Genomic DNA, 18,913 nt, shown 5'->3' on the forward strand with positions numbered 1-18,913 from the left:
ACTGTTGATCATTCACCCAGGAGGAGGGACTGGGGATGGGCCCGCCTACGTCCAGAGTGTGTGTGTGTGTGTGTGTGTGTGTGTGTGTGTGTGTGTGTGTGTGTGTGTGTGTGTGTGTGTGTGTGTGTGTGTGTGTGTGTGTGTGTGTGTGTGTGTGTGTGTGTGTGTGTGACACACCCCAAAGCACGTTGACTATGTTCGGTTCACGCATCACCTCCAGTGTTTTTAGATTTTTTTACTCGGGATCGGGAAGTCAGATATAGATGCGAGTAAATGGCTTAACGTCTTTGCTGTCCTTCTGAGTCTTTGTAGAGGGATAATGTGATGCTAATATTTGGCTTAATATTTTATTGTATTTCATGTTTAAAAATACATGCCAAAGAAAGAAGTATGCCTGTGAAGTGAAGTATGTCTGTAGCACATTTCACTTGACAGGCGTCGACTCTCAGTGCGCACTGTAGTGAACAGTGCTGGAGCAATGTGCAGCAGATGTTCACGTTCTGTTCCCTGAAGGAGGAGGATGACAAGGCCCCGTGCCATCTCTGCAAATACCTGGGCCCTGCCCTCGTCTTCTTCATCTCCAGGTACAAACACAGGCCCACAAACGGCTCGCTTTTAGATTTTATTTTGGACGTCGTCGAATGCAGGCCATGCATTCAGCCGCTCTTCTTATTCTCCCTTCATTGCTCATGGTTCAACTGTCAACAGTAGTCTGTAGTGGTTACAAACACCATCATGTCAACCTGCCTCCATGGCTGTCTGGGTGTCTGTCTATACCCCTGCCTGTCTGTGTGGTTGTTTTTCTATCTGTCTCACTTCTTATCTGTCCGTCTGTCTCCCTTCCTTTCTGTCTGTCGGTCTGTCTGTCTCTCTATCTGCCGGCCCGCCTACTTCTCTGTCTGTCTGTCTGTCTGTCTGTCTGTCTGTCTGTCTGTCTGTCTGTCTGTCTGTCTGTCTGTCTGTCTGTCTGTCTGTCTGTCTGTCTGTCTGTCTGCCTGTCTGCCTGCCTGCCTGCCTGCCTGCCTGCCTGCCTGCCTGCCTGCCTGCCTGCCTGCCTGACTGCCTGACTGCCTGCCTGACTGCCCAGTGTGTCTGTGGTTCCAGGTTGAGTCTGCAGGATATGCTGAACCGATACGCCCGCGAGGTCAGGGAGCTTCTGAAGAGCCAGGTCAGTAGACTTAGAGTATCACCTGAGTAGCCCTAGAGCTTCTGAAGAGCCAGGTCAGTAGACTTAGGGTATCACCTGAGTAGCCCTAGTGCCCTTAACTCAACTTAAGGTCACACCTGAGTATCCCTCGTCCACTAGACTTAACCTTAACTCTTAATAAAGGTCACACCTGTGTAATCCCTGAGCAGTAGATTTAACCTTAACTCTGACTTAAGGTCCTATCCGTGTATCTCTAGACCACTAGAATTAACCTTGACTCTAACTTTAGTCATCAGCACATATTTTTTTCTGAGCTGTGAAAGCCTTAGCCTTTGTTAGTATTACTTTGTTAAGGAAAAACACTCAATCAACACCGGTCTGGGTGATGAAACCATCGCGGCCGTTTCACCCAGCCTTACTAAAGACACAAAGCTATTTGGCTAAATAACTTCCTGGTAACTGATCGGCCAAGGAGCATTTAGCGACAACAAATGGGAACAGCAGACATTTTGGAAAGTACTTTATATCTTTTAATTACTCGTTCAAAGATTATATCGACAGTTCAGTGAAACCAGGAGAAACGGCAGCGATGGTTATATCACCCAGACTGGTATTGTCCTTTAACGTTAACTTTAAACTGTAATAAGTGTATTTATTGATATCCTTATTGTGTAAAAAGTGTTATGAGCCCTCCTTTACATGGTGTTATCCATGTGTTTGAGGCCGTCATTCCCAGTTGAGAAGCTTGTTTGTAACCAGCGTTATTACAATTACAATTAGGGCATTTAGCAGACGTTTTTATCCAAAGCGACTTACATCAGTTAATGCACACATTGACACACCGACGGCAGAGTTAACCATGACAGTCAGCTCGTCAGGAGCAGTTAGGGTTAAGTGTCTTGCTCAGGGACACATCAACACTCTAGGAGGAGCTGGGGATTGAACTAACAACCTTTCGGTTACAAGACAACTGCTCTACCTCCTGAGCAAAGCCGACCTGAGTTATCCCTCATTAACATAGTTGAATACAAGTGTTTTAATTTCCTCATTCACAGTATAATAAACGTTATGAGCCCTCCTTTACACTGTGTAATACATGTGTTTAACGTCCTCATCCCAGTGTAATAAGCGTGTTAGTAACCAGTTTCCTCCCTCAGCATGGGATGAACGTGAAGGTGATCATGGAGGTGGTGCGGACCGTCAGTAGCCTTCTGTGTGGGGTCACCTCGCAGCAGCTGGAGGAGGCCATTGGCATGCTGAACCGGATCAAGCCCGTCCCCCTGGTACGACGAACGGACTACAGAACAACATGGCGGACTTGGCTTTGCAATTCAGATGTGTTTTTGTGTTGTAGTCCTGATGAATGAGTGGTTTGCACTCCAAATCATCGATTGAGTTTATATGTCACGTAAACACAGGCAGAAAACTAGGATTTCTCTGCAGTCAAACCGGGCTTTACGTGATGGTCTTCCTACACGGAGGAACGGTCACTGTCTCGTTCCATTGAGCCAGTTTATAATTTCCATTCTGTTTTTTATTGTTTTTCCAGGCTGGTAAAGATATGCAACATTGTGAGATGGGTGAGTGAAGCATTTTAAATTCACACACAGGGACATCCAAACCAAAAGAGGGGGGGGGGGGTGAAACAAATGCATTCTATTTGTTCCACGGAAAAATGTGTATGCACAGATTATCTGCACACAGATAGTGTCACCTGCCTTCCTCCACAGTGACTACAGCCCTACCCACACTCAGGCATTTCCTATTAACTTTCCCCTACATTCAAATGGCCTTTCAAAAATGACCTTTCATTTTCGTTTTGTTTGTTTTCCAAGATATGCAATATGCCCTTTTTTGATGAATGTGTTAATCCAAAAGTGAATCACAAAAAATGCTGCATTGAGAGATCCAGAACTATGTCCTCAGTTACTCTTCTGTGTGTGTGTGTGTGTGTGTGTGTGTGTGTGTGTGTGTGTGTGTGTGTGTGTGTGTGTGTGTGTGTGTGTGTGTGTGTGTGTGTGTGTGTGTGTGTGTGTGTGTGCCAGTGGTGGCCCTGCTGCAGCAGGGTCTGCTCCAGATGCTGAAGGTGGTGTTCGACAGCTTCCAGTCCGACTTCAGAGGCCCGGCGCTGGGCCACGACGCTGTGACGCGCCGCATCGAGGACAACACGGAGATCCTGCAGTTCACCGCCGCGGCGCTCTACAAACTGCAGCCCAACTGGTTGGACAGGTGGGCACACACACACGCACATGTGTACGCAAGCATGCACACACACACACACGCACACGCACACACACACACGCGCGTCTTTATACTTGTTTTTACTAGACACATATAAACAACAAGACAACACTCTTGCAAACCGTTCAATAAGCATTTAGTGCTGTCAAGTACAAGCACACGCACACACACGTATGCATACACACACACACACAAACACACAAGCATGCATTCACAAAAATGACAACAAAGCAAAGTCCCCAAACCTGAATGTCACATTGAAACACATTCTCGGTTGAACAGTGGTGGTGAACTATGTGGATTGTCTCTTGTCATCCTTTTAGTTTTGATTACTTTTCCGTTTCCTGTGTTCTGACACATGGAGGGAAGAAGCTCTGCGAGGCGGCGGTGTCGGAGAACATCAGCACCGCGCTGTCGCTAGGCAACAAGATCGAGTGCAACCGAAAGTGAGGGCGTGATTGTTTGCAAAATATCACTGTGTGTGTGTGTGTGTGTGTGTGTGTGTGTGTGTGTGTGTGTGTGTGTGTGTGTGTGTGTGTGTGTGTGTGTGTGTGTGTGTGTGTGTGTGTGTGTGTGTGTGTGTGTGTGAGACGTGTCTGCCTGCTGCAAGAATCCCTGCCATCCTAAAACTATCCTTTTAGTTTGTCTCTCCAGTTCCTTGTATCTTAGAAGTGTGTGTGTGTGACTGACTGATTGTGTTTGTGTGTGTCTGTCATGTGGGTACTCATGTGTGTGTGTGTGTGTGTTTGGTCCGTCCCAGGATGGTGTTCCCTATGCTGGTGAACAAGCTGCCCTTTGAGTCCATGCTGAGCTTCCACCTGATGGGCTGCAAGCATGGCAAGAGCCAGGAGGTTCTGCGCTGGGCCGTGCTCCCCCTGTTCGGCTGCAGGTACCCCCCGGGCCGCAGCAACCGCTGAGCCCTTTAACGCATTACGGTGTTGGAGTACACGTACTATCGCATGTCATACACACAGCCGTCACCGTGTCTGAAGGCACCAGCAAAGTTGAAAGTGTGTGTGTGTGTGTGTGTGTGTGTGTGTGTGTGTGTGTGTGTGTGTGTGTGTGTGTGTGTGTGTGTGTGTGTGTGTGTGTGTGTGTGTGTGTGTGTGTGTGTGTGTGTGTGTAGGGCCCTCGTGAGCGGGACTGTGCTACTGGGCATGTCCACGCTGGTGGAGCCCCCGGGCCCGCCCACCCCCTCCCTGACGGACGGCCTCCAGCAGCCCACCGGGGTCATACTACAGGTCAGCCCCCCCCTAGTGGACACATCACACACCGCACCTATTCCGCCCCCTGACCCGGTGTGACTAGTGGTACGCCAAAAGTGGGCGGGGTCCGGGCTTAGCCGCGATTGGCCGTACCTATTTGTCAGTACTCCTCCGCTGGCGTACCAAGCGGGCTGAAAGGGGGCCGAAAAGTTGGACGACGGCGCTTTGGTTAAAAGCGTCTGCGAACTGCCCTAAATGTGAACGTGTCTCGTTCTAGCTGGACTTCCCAGATGAGTTTGAGTGGCGGTACCAGAGGCCCGAGGTGGTGCCGGGGGCGGTGCTGTTCAACCAGCCGTTTGAGGAGCTGCAGAAGAAGATGGCAGCGCTGTCTAAGAAGCACTGCATCTGCTTGTGAGTAGGAGCAACGTTCTTTACTTATATCACAGGTTAGTGTGTGGGTTAGTGGGTTTGACTGCCGGCCGAAGGGTTCCCGGTTCGAATCCCAATGTGTGCAGTCGGACTGTATAAGACATGATAAGATGCCTTACCCCCATGTGAGTCCATCTGGATTATGTGTTAACGACTTGACTTAATGCCAAACAACTCAACTGTAAAACGTCCCTTTCAGACGTGTGTTTACATTTCTTAAGATCGCTAAATGCTTGCTTACTCCCTCGGTCCTCACACCGTGACCCATACCTCCGTGTCCCCCCTCCAGCCTTACGGAGAACGAGCGGGCCTTCCTGTGGTCCAAAAGGCACTGCGCCATGCCGGGGGTCACCTCCCTCCACCTGCTGCTGGGTGGAGCCCCCTGCTGGAAGCCCGAGGACTTGCCCGAGATCTACGGCGTGGTGGACCACTGGCCCATCTCCACCCCCGAGGAGGCTCTGTTCCTGCTGTCGGACAGGTGGGGCGCCCGGAGCGGTCACGTGACCTGGGCAGTCAGGTGACCCGGGCAGTCAGGTGACCCGGGCAGTCAGGTGGTCGTTCTGAAAACCTTGTGCTTCTGGAAGAGTTGTGCTGAATTTCACATCTTTTTATAAAAAATAAGCTAGTTTGGTACGATTCTACTTAATTCCAACATTTGACGAGAGACATATCAGTGTAATTCAAATTCGATGAATCTTTTGGAAAATCAATCGTTGTGCCCTTATGTGATTGGTCGACAATCACAGAGGCTTATGGACAGCGTGGTGGATGTCATGGAAACAAGTAAACGTTGCGATACATAGCACATTGCCTCAGCAATTAAGGTGAAACATTGACATTTATGGTTGCAACACTAATTATACGCTATACCCTCGTCAAAGATTATGAACCGACGGGAAAAGGTTTGGCCGTGATTACTGATGGAATCAGTTCATGAATCATTCATGAACTGATGTATTCAACACAACAATAAGACCAAGATTAAAATGCTGCAGACATTACAGAACACAATTCCACCAGCAAGTCTTTGTACTTTAAATTTATCTTATTGTTATTATTTAATTGGAATATGTGGACTTGTACTGGATGCTCTTCCCCTTTTTGTGAAGCTAGAACTGTTGTACATTTGAGTCACCCCCACACAACCCTCTTACGCACTTATTTTATGTATGTACATCCTGCCACTTAAAAAGAGTGCTTACATCTTGTAGCACCTTATCCTGGCTATCTTTGATGTGTACGGGGAATGGGTTAACCTAGTTATTGTTAGTTCTTGGCATTTAGTTCTATGAACATCCTTACTGTACCAACAGCGATATATTGTTTATTTTTCTTCTGACAAACATACTTATTGTTAGTCGCTTTGGATAAAAGCGTCTGCTAAAAGACCTTACTGTAAATGAATCAGAATACTTGTAGCATTAGTTGATGAAGTCCTGTCCCGACTCCCGGTCCAGTTTCCCGGACCCCACGGTGAGGCGGGCTGCGGTGCAGCTGTTTGAGCAGCTTCCCCACGGACAGCTGGAGGTCTTTCTGCCACAGCTGGTTCAGGTAGGAGCAACCCCATCTCCTTCCCAGGGCAATGTCAACCCACAAGATTAGCGTAGAGTGGAGATCTAATTTTCCAGTGTAAAACAGTCGAAAGAGGACTTTATTCAGCAGTTGTAATCATTAATTATCTTAACTTATTATACAACAGTTAAGAAAGGCAACTTTATTTATGTAGCACTTTTCATACACGAGGCAGACTCAAAGTGCTTCACATAGAAGTTCGCACTTATTTGATTGGACAAGAGGCCTTCCATGAGTGTTGATATAGAGTAGAGCAGCACTGGGACTTTTAACTAGGCACGTATCAATCCATTGCACAGTTGATTATCTCATCAACAGACTATTCGATTGTAGGCTGTCAAAAGCGTCCCTCAACAGTCTGTTATTTAACTGTCAATAAACTGACGCATTCAGATATATGACCGCGATACAGAGCAGCTGGCCTGCAGCAACGTGCGGACCTACACAAAGTAGAGAGCCAGTGTGCAGGAAAATGCTTGTGTTGCTTGGCAACAGTCCAGTACCAGTCCAGCTGCGGAACTATTTATTGTTGGAGGAGCCGAATAAATGATTAATTAATTAACACATTATAATCAGATGTCGTTTATTAACTACTCGAGGTCAGCCAGACTGACGAAAATCAAGGCTGTGATTAGCGTTGGTCTTTTATTCGTTCGTAGGTCGAGGCCATAGGGAGAGTGCCGCAGATTCACAGCTGATGTTCAGTATAATTACTCCCTCTGGTGTGATGTTGCTTAATTTTACATTTCTTATTTAAATGATCCTTTTAACATCTTTAAAATGTGATTCCTGCCGAAGTCAAGCCCTCTGAACAGCCTGGATGTGTCCTGATGATATTTGATGTAGTGAATAGAGATCCGCTCGCCTAGCCTCGAGTGATGACGGTGCTGTGTGGTGTCCGTCTCTCCCCTGCCAGGCCCTGAAGTATGAGTGGGAGCTGGACGGCGCCCTGGTGATGCTGCTGCTGGACAGGTCTATGAGGAGCGTCAAGATCGCCCAACAACTGTACTGGTGAGCAAGGCCATGCTGCAACCATCATCACAACAGTAGTGTTACCGTCCTCTGATACCCAAATACAACGCAGTGTTAGGGTGATGAAGTATGCTGGCTTTACTGTTTGGATATGGATGGATGGATGAGTGCTTTATTCATCTTAAAGGGGAAATCTGGTCCAATATTAATATAAAAAGATGTAATAATAAAAGTATGAATTCAGTCTCAGCAGAACCAATCAAGAAGTAAACCAAAAAAACACAAAACATTTAAGTTTACCACATTAATTGTAATTCAAGTGCGTAACATAAGACCCTGACCTCAGAGCTTACTGCACACCGTTTTGTCTTCCCCATACTCTGTCTCGTCTTTGTGTGTGTCTGTCCTGGTGGTGTGTCTGTCTGTCCTGGTGTGTGTGTGTCTGTCCTGGTGGTGTGTGTCTGTCCTGGTGGTGTGTGTGTCTGTCCTGGTGGTGTGTGTGTCTGTCTGTCCTGGTGGTGTCTGTGTCTGTCTGTCCTGGTGGTGGTGTGTCTGTCTGTCCTGGTGGTGTGTCTGTCTGTCTGTCCTGGCGATGTGTGTGTCTGTCAAAACCAAAACCAAAATCAATCTTGGTGTGTGTGTCTGTGTCTGTCCTGATGGTGTGTCTGTCTGTCTCGTCTTTGTGTCTGTCTGTCTCGTCTTTGTGTCTGTCTGTCCTGGTGGTGGTGGTGGCGTCAGGCTGCTGGTGGACGCAATGCTGGACGGGCCCTACCGGGCCTGGCTGGGGAAGGTGCTGGCCGCCCTGAAGCACTGCCTGGGCCGCGCCCTGAGGAAGGAGCTGGAGCAGCAGGCCCAGCTGGTGGTGCTGCTGACGCAGGCCGCCGAGAAGGTCCGCCTGGCCGACAAGACCAAGCGCAAGGTACGGCGCCCGGCTTCTCAGCCACCGGCGCCACCACCATAGGCAACGCGTCTGGTTGTTTGAGTGTCCGACGGTTTGTTTGAGTGTCCGACTGTTTGTTTGAGGGTCCGACTGTTTGTTTGAGGGTCAGACTGTTTGTTTGAGGGTTTGACTGTTTGTTTGAGTGTCCGACGGTTTGGTTGAGGGTCTGACTGTTTGTTTGAGGGTCTGACTGTTTGTTTGAGGGTCTGACTTTATTTAAGTGTCCGACTGTTTGTTTGAGGGTCTGACTGTTTGTTTGAGGGTCTGACGGTTTGTTTGAGGGTCTGACTGTTTGTTTGAGGGTCTGACGGTTTGTTTGAGGGTCTGACTGTTTGTTTGAGGGTCTGACTGTTTGTTTGAGGGTCCGACTGTTTGTTTGAGGGTCTGACTGTTTGTTTGAGGATCTGACTGTTTGTTTGAGGGTCTGACTTTTTTTGAGCGTCTGACTGTTTATTTGAGTGTCCGACTGTTTGGTTGAGCGTCTGACTGTTTGAGTGTCTGACTGTTTGGTTGAGTGTCTGACTGTTTGTTTGAGCGTCCGACTGTTTGAGTGCCTGACTCTTTGCCCCACAGGAAGTGTTGGAGAGGGAGCGGTGGAAGGTCAACGACTTCTTCATTGACGGGAAGACGTGCCGCCTGCCGCTGGACGCGGCGGTCGAGGTGAAGGGGGTGGACGTGGAGGTAAGGAGAGACCTGCTCAGGACCATATATGGGCTCGTACATCAGGATGCATCATGGGATTTATTTGTTGGCGATTCTCCGCTATTTTGAAAGTATTCAAGAGAGCCGTAAGACTCTTGAGAAGACGTCATCTCCGAATTATGACCATATTTACATTTTGGGCATTTAACAGTCGCTTTTATCCAAAGCGACTTACAATAAGGAAAATCATTTCATCATTTCAAAAAGATAACCCAAGAAACGACACAATAACGGAAATCCCAATGGTCCACTGCTCCCAAAATGGACTCTGACTCTGGAGGAGAGTGTGATGCTCTGTGCTCTGTGTCTCCTCCAGGCCTGCAAGTTCTACAACTCAAACGCAGCGCCATTGGACATCTCGTTCATCTGCACCGACACCCTGTCCAGGAAGACCAGGGTCATCTGCAAGGTGGATAGTAGTACCTTGTGTCTTCACGACGTTAGGGAGCCGGGTTCAACCACCCAAGGGCCTCTGTGGCTGATAAGGAGACCATGTGACTGGGAACGATAACGACGATCATAACCAGATGATGGCATGAACTGATCATGATAATGCACTATCGTCGCATGCTATCTTATCAAATAAAGTGTGTGTGTGTGTGTGTGTGTGTGTGTGTGTGTGTGTGTGTGTGTGTGTGTGTGTGTGTGTGTGTGTGTGTGTGTGTGTGTGTGTGTGTGTGTGTGTGTGTGTGTGATTACATTTATTTAGGTGACGCTTTTGTACAAAGCTACAATACGTGCATTCAACAATTTAGATGTAACCCAAAAGGTCCAGTGACGTTAGCGTGTGCATTAACTTACCAGTGGGCCCCAGTGACCCAGCGGTTGTGTTCCTCCAGACCGGAGACAGCCTGCGGCAGGACGCGCTCATCATGCAGATCGTGCGCGTGATGGACAGGCTGTGGCTGGAGGAGGGGCTGGACATGCGCATGGTCACCTACAGATGTCTGTCCACCGGGAAAGACCAGGGTCAGCTGAATCTTTAATCCGTCTGTTTGCATGATAACCCCCTTATCCATAAGCCTGCTATAGGGACAGATGTCTGACCTCATGTATGTGTCTTTATGTTTACCATTTCATTAAGCTGTCAGGCTTTTAGAAGTCACTTCTTGTCCGTCGTCTCTTTCTTTGAATTCATATTTGCACGTTAAAGGTCCAATATTATACCCCCAGGTGTGATGAGGAAATCTGCCTCTTCTGACATCAAAAGTGGAGGCGCTAGATGTATGATGGACACATCTGGGTGGACACGCCCACTTGTGATGTCAGAAAAGGCAGAGTTCTGAAACGGCTTGTAACTTCTAATCACACTCACAGCTTGTGGTATGGGACCTTTAATAAGGAGCAGGTAAGGTTGAGGGCATCGGGCTCAAACCCAGAACTTAACGTTTGGGATCGGAACACCCTGTGGACTCCCCTGTGGTGTTCAGGTCTGGTGGAGGTGGTGAAGGACGCCGTCACCCTGGCCAAGATCCAGCAGGAGTGGGGGCGTGGGGGGGCTCTGCGACAGGACACCCTGGAGAAGTGGTTCCACATGAGGAACAAGACCAAGGACAGCTACGATGAGGTCAGACCCCTAGCCCCACCACGGCTTTAATTGTGAGCAGGGATTGCTTAAGATGGGTGCTATGGGCATTATACACCTAGCGGCCATTTTGGATCTGATAGCTAGCTGAGTGAAGGGGAACTCAACAGACCTGGCAGCCATCTTGGTTCTAAGCAAGCTGGGTGAAGGAACTGAATGGATCTAGCTATGACCTTGGTTCTAAATGCTATCTGGGTGGAGGGAACTAAATGGACCTAGCAGCCATGCTGGTTCCATCTTGGTTCTGAACGCTAGGCGGGGCTCGGGGGATCTGAATGTGGTATTCCTCACATAGCATTTAGATCCAAGTTGCCTCTTAGATGATCATAAAGCCATGCCGAGCGGCCGACTCGACCAGCCAGAGCTTGACGCTCATTCAACGTGTTGCGTGTGTCCCGGTGCCCGCAGGCCGTCCTCAACTTCCTGTACTCGTGCGCGGGCTGGTGCGTGGTCACCTTCATCCTGGGCGTCTGCGACCGGCACAACGACAACATCATGCTGAAGCACAGCGGACACATGTTCCACATCGACTTCGGCAAGATCATGGGCAACGCGCAGAAGTTCGCCAACATCAAAAGGTATGTCTCGGGTCATAATAATTAATAATTCATCATAATAATTCCTTTAAAATTATAATAAAATATATATCAAATGAAATATACTTCTAATCAAAGTTGTGACAAGAAGAGCTGGTACATGCATATGGAAATGGATCAAATAACTTCAAATAAGCTCCATCTTTGGCTTAATATTTCTTCTATTTAGTCATCTAAGCCAATGGTTTAAAGCGATATACAGTGAATTCTGAATTCCTACCCCCATCAGGTTGCTGGTAGGTGTTTGGGCATCTGGCTCTAGGACATAGAAAAACTGCCGACACTGGGAATCAATCCCAATACTTATTGGCTGGGGGGGTCCAATCCCCCCTAACCAGTTCTAACCTGACCTCTGGGCTGAGCGGTGTTGATCCTCATCTAGTTGATGTTCAGCATAACAAGCTCAACTGACTTAACGTGTGTGTGTGTGTGTGTGCGTGTGTGTGTACGTGTGCGTGCGTGTGTGTGTGTGTGTGTAGAGACCGCGTGCCTTTCATCTTCAGCTCGGAGATGCAGCACTTCATCACCGGGGGGGGCCGGGACCCGCAGGGTCTCCATCGCTTCGTGGAGCTCTGCTGCGACGCCTACAACGTGATCCGCAGACGCTCTGCCCTGGTGCTCAGCCTGCTGGAGCTGGTACGCCCACCGCTATCACTAACCTCAGCTGCACCTATATCCCCTATATCTATAGCACTCACCTCAGCTACATTTATATCTCCTATAGCTTTAGCACTCACCTCAGCTACATCTATATCCTCTATATCTACATCACTAACCTCAGTTCCCCTCTATATCTATAGCACTCACCTCAGCTGCACCTATATCCTCTATATCTATAGCACTCACCTCAGCTACATTTATATCCTCTATATCTATAGCACTCACCTCAGCTGCACCTATATCCTCTATATCTATAGCACTCACCTCAGCTACATTTATATCTCCTATATCTATAGCACTCACCTCAGCTACATCTATATCCTCTATATCTATAGCACTCACCTCAGCTGCACCTATATCCTCTATAGCTATAGCACTCACCTCAGCTACATCTATATCCTCTATATCTACATCACTAACCTCAGTTCCCCTCTATATCTATAGCACTCACCTCAGCTGCACCTATATCCTCTATATCTACATCACTAACCTCAGTTCCCCTCTATATCTATAGCACTCACCTCAGCTGCACCTATATCCTCTATATCTACATCACTAACCTCACCGACCCCCTATATCCCCTTTATCTATCAGCTGCACTAACCTCATACAAACAGCTATATCGATAGCTGCACTAACCTCAGCTGCACCTATATCCCCTATATCTATAGAGACACTGACCCCCCTACCTGCACCATCCTCCGCTATCCTCTAAATCATCACCTATAGTTACACTAATGTCAGCTAAACCGCGATATCCCCTATATCTGTAGCTGCACTAACCTCATCAAAACATCTACATCCCCTATATTTATAGCTAATCTAACGCTGTGTGTGTGTGTGTGTGTGTGTGTGTGTGTGTGTGTGTGTGTGTGTGTGTGTGTGTGTGTGTGTGTGTGTGTGTGTGTGTGTGTGTGTGTGTGTGTGTGTGTGTGTGTGTGTGTGCAGATGCTGGGCGCCGGGCTGCCAGAGATGAGGTCCATCGCTGACCTGCAGTACGTTCACAACAACCTGAGGACCCACGACTCAGACCTGGAGGCCACCTCCTTCTTCACCAGGTGAGTCGGCAGCGGACACGGGGTCGGAACACACAACCTCTCCCATCGGAGGCCTGAAACACTACTAGTCCTTCCTCAACACCTGCATCATGGAGGCTAGACATGAACCTACCTTGACACGCCTAATCTGGTATCCAGGAGTCCTACAAAGGTGACAGCAGGACTTCTGATCCAGTAGTCCTACTTTGTTAGAGCAGAACTTCTGATCCAGATGTTCTGCTATGTTATAACTTCCCGGGGGAGACTGCTCAGAGCACGGGCCGTAAACTAGAAACCGAAAGGCTGGAGTTACACCTTGTTTCCTGTTTTGATAAGGAGATTCATACCAAGGGAAACCTATCCAAACAAACGAGCGGATAAAGCTTTTAGAAGGGACTTGACCCAGTGTAATTCTACATATCCCTGCTCCAGCAACTTGATTGGTCAAAAAAGTCTCCCATCAGATTCTAGACAAATATTCTAAAGTCAGATATCTCAGCCTGCAGCAACACCAGCCGTGTGTCTGTCCCCCCAGGAAGATCAAGAAGAGCATGGACTGCTTCACGGTGAAGCTGAACTACCTGAGCCACATCCTGGCCCAGGGCAAGAAGGAAGGGGCGGCGGCCCCCCCTTACAGCCCGGGCCCCAGCACCGTCAGCGGCAACAGCAGCTCCAACATCCAGGAGGTCCTCATCGACAACTACAGCACCAACGGCAAGACCGTGGTGAGTCCTGCTTCTCCGATCCCCATCGGTCCAATAGATTGCAGATTGTGGTTAATACATGTTAATAAATAAATTACATTTTATTTTTATTTCCTGCACATGATAAGATGCTCGGTATACATTGGGCTCTGTGCTAATGTTCGTTATCTATTTATCCCGAGACACATTTAGGAAGAGTGTAACAGTGATGTCGACCAAATTAAGTAATTTTTAGTTTGGTGTGCGTGTACGTGTGCGTGCGTGCGTGCGTGCGTGCGTGCGTGCGTGCGTGCGTGCGTGCGTGCGTGCGTGCGTGTGTGCGTGCGTGCGTGCGTGTGTGCGTGCGTGCGTACGTGCGTCTCGGCTGGTGGTTCATCTTAATGAGGCTCTATACAGTACAGCGAGCCGTGTGGTTGTCTGAACCCTTGCCCTCACACCAGCGTGTTGTGCCACGAGCGAGCTACCGCTGTGTGCACTTCCGTCCCACAGAGTCTTTGATCAGATGTGTGTTATCGGTGGTCAGGGTGAACCGGCTGGCTGCACGGGCTGAAACACATGTCTCTGGAGAAGACAGGATTGGCTGCAGCTACATGGGTTCTCTACAATGCGTTGTTGAACAGGGAAATGATCACTGTTTCCAATTAAACAGGAAAAAGATACCGACATAGGAATACAAAGTCTTTCATTCCGCTATCAGGGAATCTCCTGAGCTCAGGGCATAAGGCGGGAGGGAAATGAGGGGTTGTGTTGCATGCACTAATGTATGGACACAATTGTGCGGCGCAATTTGTCTGTAACTGCCTTTGTTTTTTGCTATGAAGATTATACCTGCACTATAATTGTATTCTTTTTTTATTCATGATGAAGCCTTTACCAAAACTGATTTCCGCAGGGACAAACAAAGCAATCTTTAATCTCCTGTTTAGTTTGCTGCTTACACAGAGTAGAAAACCTTGCTACTCTACATTTACAAGTGTCTGATATTTCCGTTTAAGATGGCAGAGCCAATCGATTTCTCTATTCCTTTGCTTTCATGGGCAGACCTTTGAGGTGAGGGTGACCATCGACGATGGTTATCTGACCATCAAGAAGACCTTTGGGCAGTTTGAGCTGATTCACAAGCAGCTGCAGAAACACTTTATTGCGTCTACTCTACCGCAGTGAGACGATGACACACTCACTCACTCACAAATACACACTCACTCACGAATAAACACTCATTCACGAATACACACTCACTAACTCACGAATACACACTGACTCACTCACGAATACACACTCACTCACTCATGAATACAAACTCACTCACTCACGAATACACACTCAAATCACTCATGAATACTCACTCACTGTCACTCACGAATACACACTCAAATCACTCACGAATACTCACTCACGCACACACACACACACGCACACGCACCCACGCACGCGCGAGCGCGCAGTTCCCACCATTCTCCCTTTCTATGATCTGTTTTGTAACCTGAGGCATTTTTTCCGTCTCTCTCAGGTTCCCCTGCTGGTACAGAATGTCCTTCAACCCGGGCAGGAAGATGAGCCTGCTCAACAAGTACTTCAAGGAGCTGTTGAACGGGCCGGGCAAAGGGGTAAAGTCTTCCCCTTTATAGAGTCACACACCGATCACATGCTGAACAACTAGTCACCCAGCGCTGTCTGTCCCTGCCCCCTACAGAATGAGTTTGTCTGCAGCTTGTTACTAGACGGGCCCAAGACAAGTGAAGAAAGTCCAATTAATGGTAATGGTAACTTTTGCGGAAAACCAAATCGAATCAGGAACCAAAGCTGTCTTCTTCTAAAAAAAAAAAAAAGAGAAATAAAATTGTGATTATTTTGTGCCCTTCCTCTTGGCTAAAGGTGTGGTAGTAGGGTGTGTGTGGTAGGGGGGGTGGGGTAGGTTGGGTGTGTGTGTGTGTGTGAGGGGTTGCGTGGTAGGGAGAGTGGGGTATGGGATGTGTGGGGTATGGGTTGTGTGTTGGCTCATATCTAAATTAGAATCTAGATATGAGTCCTAATACATTGAAATTTCCTGTTTTGTAGAAGGAAGTCCTCAGATCCAGCTCTACATCACGTATGCTGAGAACAAGCTCTCAGTCATGGTGAAGCACCTGAAAAACATTGTAAGTATGTGCTGCTTCTCCCATAATGCAATGCAGTTTTATTTCAGGGTAGTTGAAATATTTCACATCGTTTGTGTGAATTTATCTTTGGCCAAATCGTTTGGCCAAATTCATGCATACATTCATTCCATTTTGTTATTCAGTCTAAATCACTTATACTATTTCGACTTCTATCTCTGGGTAAACTGGTCTTTATCAATAAAATGTATTATAATGAAAATAAATGTTGTCATTAGATTCATTATTCAATTATACTTCCACTGCCTTTCCATTTGTAGTGTGTTTCGATGATTGCTACTCCACGAGTGGTCTCTGTGCTCACATCAGCTCATATTTCAGTCTATACTTTGTTATCTGACCAGCGGACGGCCAACGGCTCCAGCCCAGACCCCTACGTGGTGCTGAATCTGAACCAGGACCTCCAAAAGCCCCTGAAGAGGAAGACCAAGGTGGTCCGCAGCAACATCAACCCCACCTTCAACGAACTGGTAACCGAACACCCAATGAACAGGTGTACCTCGTTCTGCCACAGCAGGGTGAGGCAGGGGAGGAGGGCATGATAGGACTTAGTTTTATCGACCTTTGCCTCCTGGGGTAGTTAACATTTTCCCATTCGTAAAGTTCTTCCATGGGACGTTTCACCCCCCGCTCACAGCGATGTGGGTGAAGCAACAGTTGTGGCCCGTATCTGAGAGTTACAACGAGTGGACTCTGACCTGCAGTACGATCCCAGGCGGTGTAAATCCACATCCCATAATACCTTCCTACCCTAAAAACCTTTATGGTTGTCGTATGTAGACACCCATCAGTGGCCAAACCAGCTTGTTTGAGTAGCCTTTGGTCGTAGGCTGGTCAGAGAAGTAAAAGGAAAAAGTGTACGAACAGTGTGAATTTGATTGTGATGACTTTAACATTATGTTACGTATAATAAAAATATATATTTTATCCACAGCTAGAATACCGAGATGTCACGGTGAATGAACACACAGTGCTGGACGTGAAGGTGAAGAGCAAGAATAAACTGGTGGCAGCCACCAGCATTCAGCTGGGGGATCCGTATCTGGACCAGGAGAAGTGGCTGCTGCTCTGCAACTGTTAGTTCACCACTAGCGCCGCTAGCTGTAGTGACGGGATACGGCCACAAGAGGGCGCAGCAATATTACAATTCTCGGAATGACGGAAAGGCAAAGCATGGGATTCCCATGGAAACTCCTGACGGAGAGTTGGAGAACAGAACATCCGCACTGAAGAATGGATCTGTGGAGTAAGGAGGCTCATTCGCTTGCAAACCCCGCACGCTCCTAGCAGACTGGTTCTATGATGTTACGAATGCTGTTGGGAAGCAAGACAACTCAAAAAGAATCAAAAAGAGACTGACCACTGTGATTGTATTTATCCTGCTGACCCGTTTTAGTTGTATTTTCTCCTTTTTCTGTTTCACCTTTTTTATTTTTTAAAGGGCACTCCTTAATCTGACTAAGATGCAAGATGGACTTGGGGGCCGGAAATTAATGAAATATTCACGAAATAATTCTGCACTGAAATTACTGTGTGTGTGTGTGTGTGTGTGTGTGTGTGTGTGTGTGTGTGTGTGTGTGTGTGTGTGTGTGTGTGTGTGTGTGTGTGTGTGTGTGTGTGTGTGTGTGTGTGTGTGTGTGTGTGTGTGTGTGTGTGAGCGTTCCCTACATTCCCCTGGGGTAAGCAGGGGCGTGGGTTGTCTACGCTTTAGCCTTTTGAGTGTTGTATAATGAGGTAGCACGTGAGTTGTGATGCTCTCTGGGCGTCGCGGCGGGCTTCTCACTGTCTAGACAGGGTAGCAGCACCTGTCTTCTCTCAGCACACTGCCTTCATGAGCTCCGTGTCTGGTGGGTGTCCAAGGGTTGGCTGCACACTGACCCTCACCTTCACCCCGCCCGTCTCCCCTCAATACAATCCACACTTTCTCTAAAGAGGTGCCCACACACACGCACCTATTACTTACGCAAACTGTCAGTGCCGTACATATCAGACATGATGATGGATGTGGATAGACGGGACTGCACTGGATTCACTCCGTCCTCACCATTCATCATAATGTACTGTCTATAGACCTCTGCCATTCATTTTAATCTCATATCCAAGTCGGATGGCAGGCGAGCGCCCATCCGGATGAAAGGTGCGTTTACCTGTTTAGGCTTCGTATTTGTTTAAACCAATCACGTCGCCGGAGGCGGGACTCTGCGAGCGCTTGATTGCCGAACCATTAATGTTTAAACAGACACCACACACTTGCAAGTGTCTGCAAAGGTTACAGATCAACACCGTGCAGACTGACCACTGTAAAAAATACATGCTGTGTGGTTATGAAAGCGTAGTCCACTTGTGCGGATGAGTTTTCTTCGGTCTAGACTTCTGGTTCCCGGCCCCAATAGGTTCTGCTCCAACATTGTAGTATCGCTGGATCCGAGGTTTACTATTCATATGACTTTCCGTTGACTTTTGCACTGGAGACACTGCTCCTCGCTGCAGCCGTGTTGCATCCGCCTAACAGCCTACTACAGTGTTTTAATGTGGTGGTCATACATTGTTAATCCCGACCGCGGGGGACTCCCTTCGTCTTATTGTCCCAGCATTAATAATATATTCACATGTGGTTTTTGCGCATGCGATTGCCGTCTTCAGAGAACCATCACACGAGTCCCGCCCCCCCCCCCCCCCCCCCCTCCCTCTGATACTGCCTCCTTATGAATGATTCATGTAGGCCTACTGCTCCCGCCTGCTATTCTGCCATCGAATCATTACCACGGCCCGTTAGTGGTGAGCACAGAGACCTTGTATAGATTAGTGTTCCTCAGAAGGATCTATTTTACTGATGTTTTTTTTTTTTTTAAGAATTACTCTGCTGCACCGGCAGAGTCAGAGACTATGTGGCACATTTATCCTCTGAAAATAAAAGGTGGTATTTATATCTCTGGGGAAGGAAGATAGTCATTTTTTCTTTAATTC

The 18,913-nt window shown here is 47.9% G+C and overlaps 1 protein-coding gene across 2 annotated transcripts in view; it reads left to right on the plus strand.

Annotated features, from left to right (window-relative positions):
- Positions 1 to 18,875, plus strand: part of pik3c2g (phosphatidylinositol-4-phosphate 3-kinase catalytic subunit type 2 gamma) — a 23,533-nt gene extending 4,658 nt beyond the window's left edge. For both annotated transcript variants that reach the window (XM_060060488.1, XM_060060490.1), the window contains exons 7-33: positions 514 to 584; positions 1,105 to 1,168; positions 2,305 to 2,430; positions 2,697 to 2,727; positions 3,193 to 3,376; positions 3,712 to 3,834; positions 4,149 to 4,277; positions 4,515 to 4,629; positions 4,871 to 5,004; positions 5,312 to 5,500; positions 6,480 to 6,573; positions 7,511 to 7,605; positions 8,305 to 8,485; positions 9,080 to 9,187; positions 9,525 to 9,617; positions 10,048 to 10,177; positions 10,639 to 10,775; positions 11,202 to 11,371; positions 11,869 to 12,025; positions 12,998 to 13,107; positions 13,622 to 13,811; positions 14,832 to 14,950; positions 15,301 to 15,397; positions 15,484 to 15,547; positions 15,849 to 15,928; positions 16,291 to 16,416; positions 16,881 to 18,875. In XM_060060488.1, coding sequence (XP_059916471.1) covers positions 514 to 584; positions 1,105 to 1,168; positions 2,305 to 2,430; positions 2,697 to 2,727; positions 3,193 to 3,376; positions 3,712 to 3,834; positions 4,149 to 4,277; positions 4,515 to 4,629; positions 4,871 to 5,004; positions 5,312 to 5,500; positions 6,480 to 6,573; positions 7,511 to 7,605; positions 8,305 to 8,485; positions 9,080 to 9,187; positions 9,525 to 9,617; positions 10,048 to 10,177; positions 10,639 to 10,775; positions 11,202 to 11,371; positions 11,869 to 12,025; positions 12,998 to 13,107; positions 13,622 to 13,811; positions 14,832 to 14,950; positions 15,301 to 15,397; positions 15,484 to 15,547; positions 15,849 to 15,928; positions 16,291 to 16,416; positions 16,881 to 17,027 — 3,264 coding nt within the window. In that variant the 3' untranslated portion in view covers positions 17,028 to 18,875. The remainder of the gene's footprint in view (positions 1 to 513; positions 585 to 1,104; positions 1,169 to 2,304; positions 2,431 to 2,696; positions 2,728 to 3,192; positions 3,377 to 3,711; positions 3,835 to 4,148; positions 4,278 to 4,514; positions 4,630 to 4,870; positions 5,005 to 5,311; positions 5,501 to 6,479; positions 6,574 to 7,510; positions 7,606 to 8,304; positions 8,486 to 9,079; positions 9,188 to 9,524; positions 9,618 to 10,047; positions 10,178 to 10,638; positions 10,776 to 11,201; positions 11,372 to 11,868; positions 12,026 to 12,997; positions 13,108 to 13,621; positions 13,812 to 14,831; positions 14,951 to 15,300; positions 15,398 to 15,483; positions 15,548 to 15,848; positions 15,929 to 16,290; positions 16,417 to 16,880) is intronic.
- Positions 18,876 to 18,913: the final 38 nt, after the last annotated feature.

The sequence above is a fragment of the Gadus macrocephalus genome, chromosome 9 (genome assembly GCF_031168955.1).
Source record: "Gadus macrocephalus chromosome 9, ASM3116895v1".
Lineage (NCBI taxonomy): Eukaryota > Metazoa > Chordata > Actinopteri > Gadiformes > Gadidae > Gadus > Gadus macrocephalus.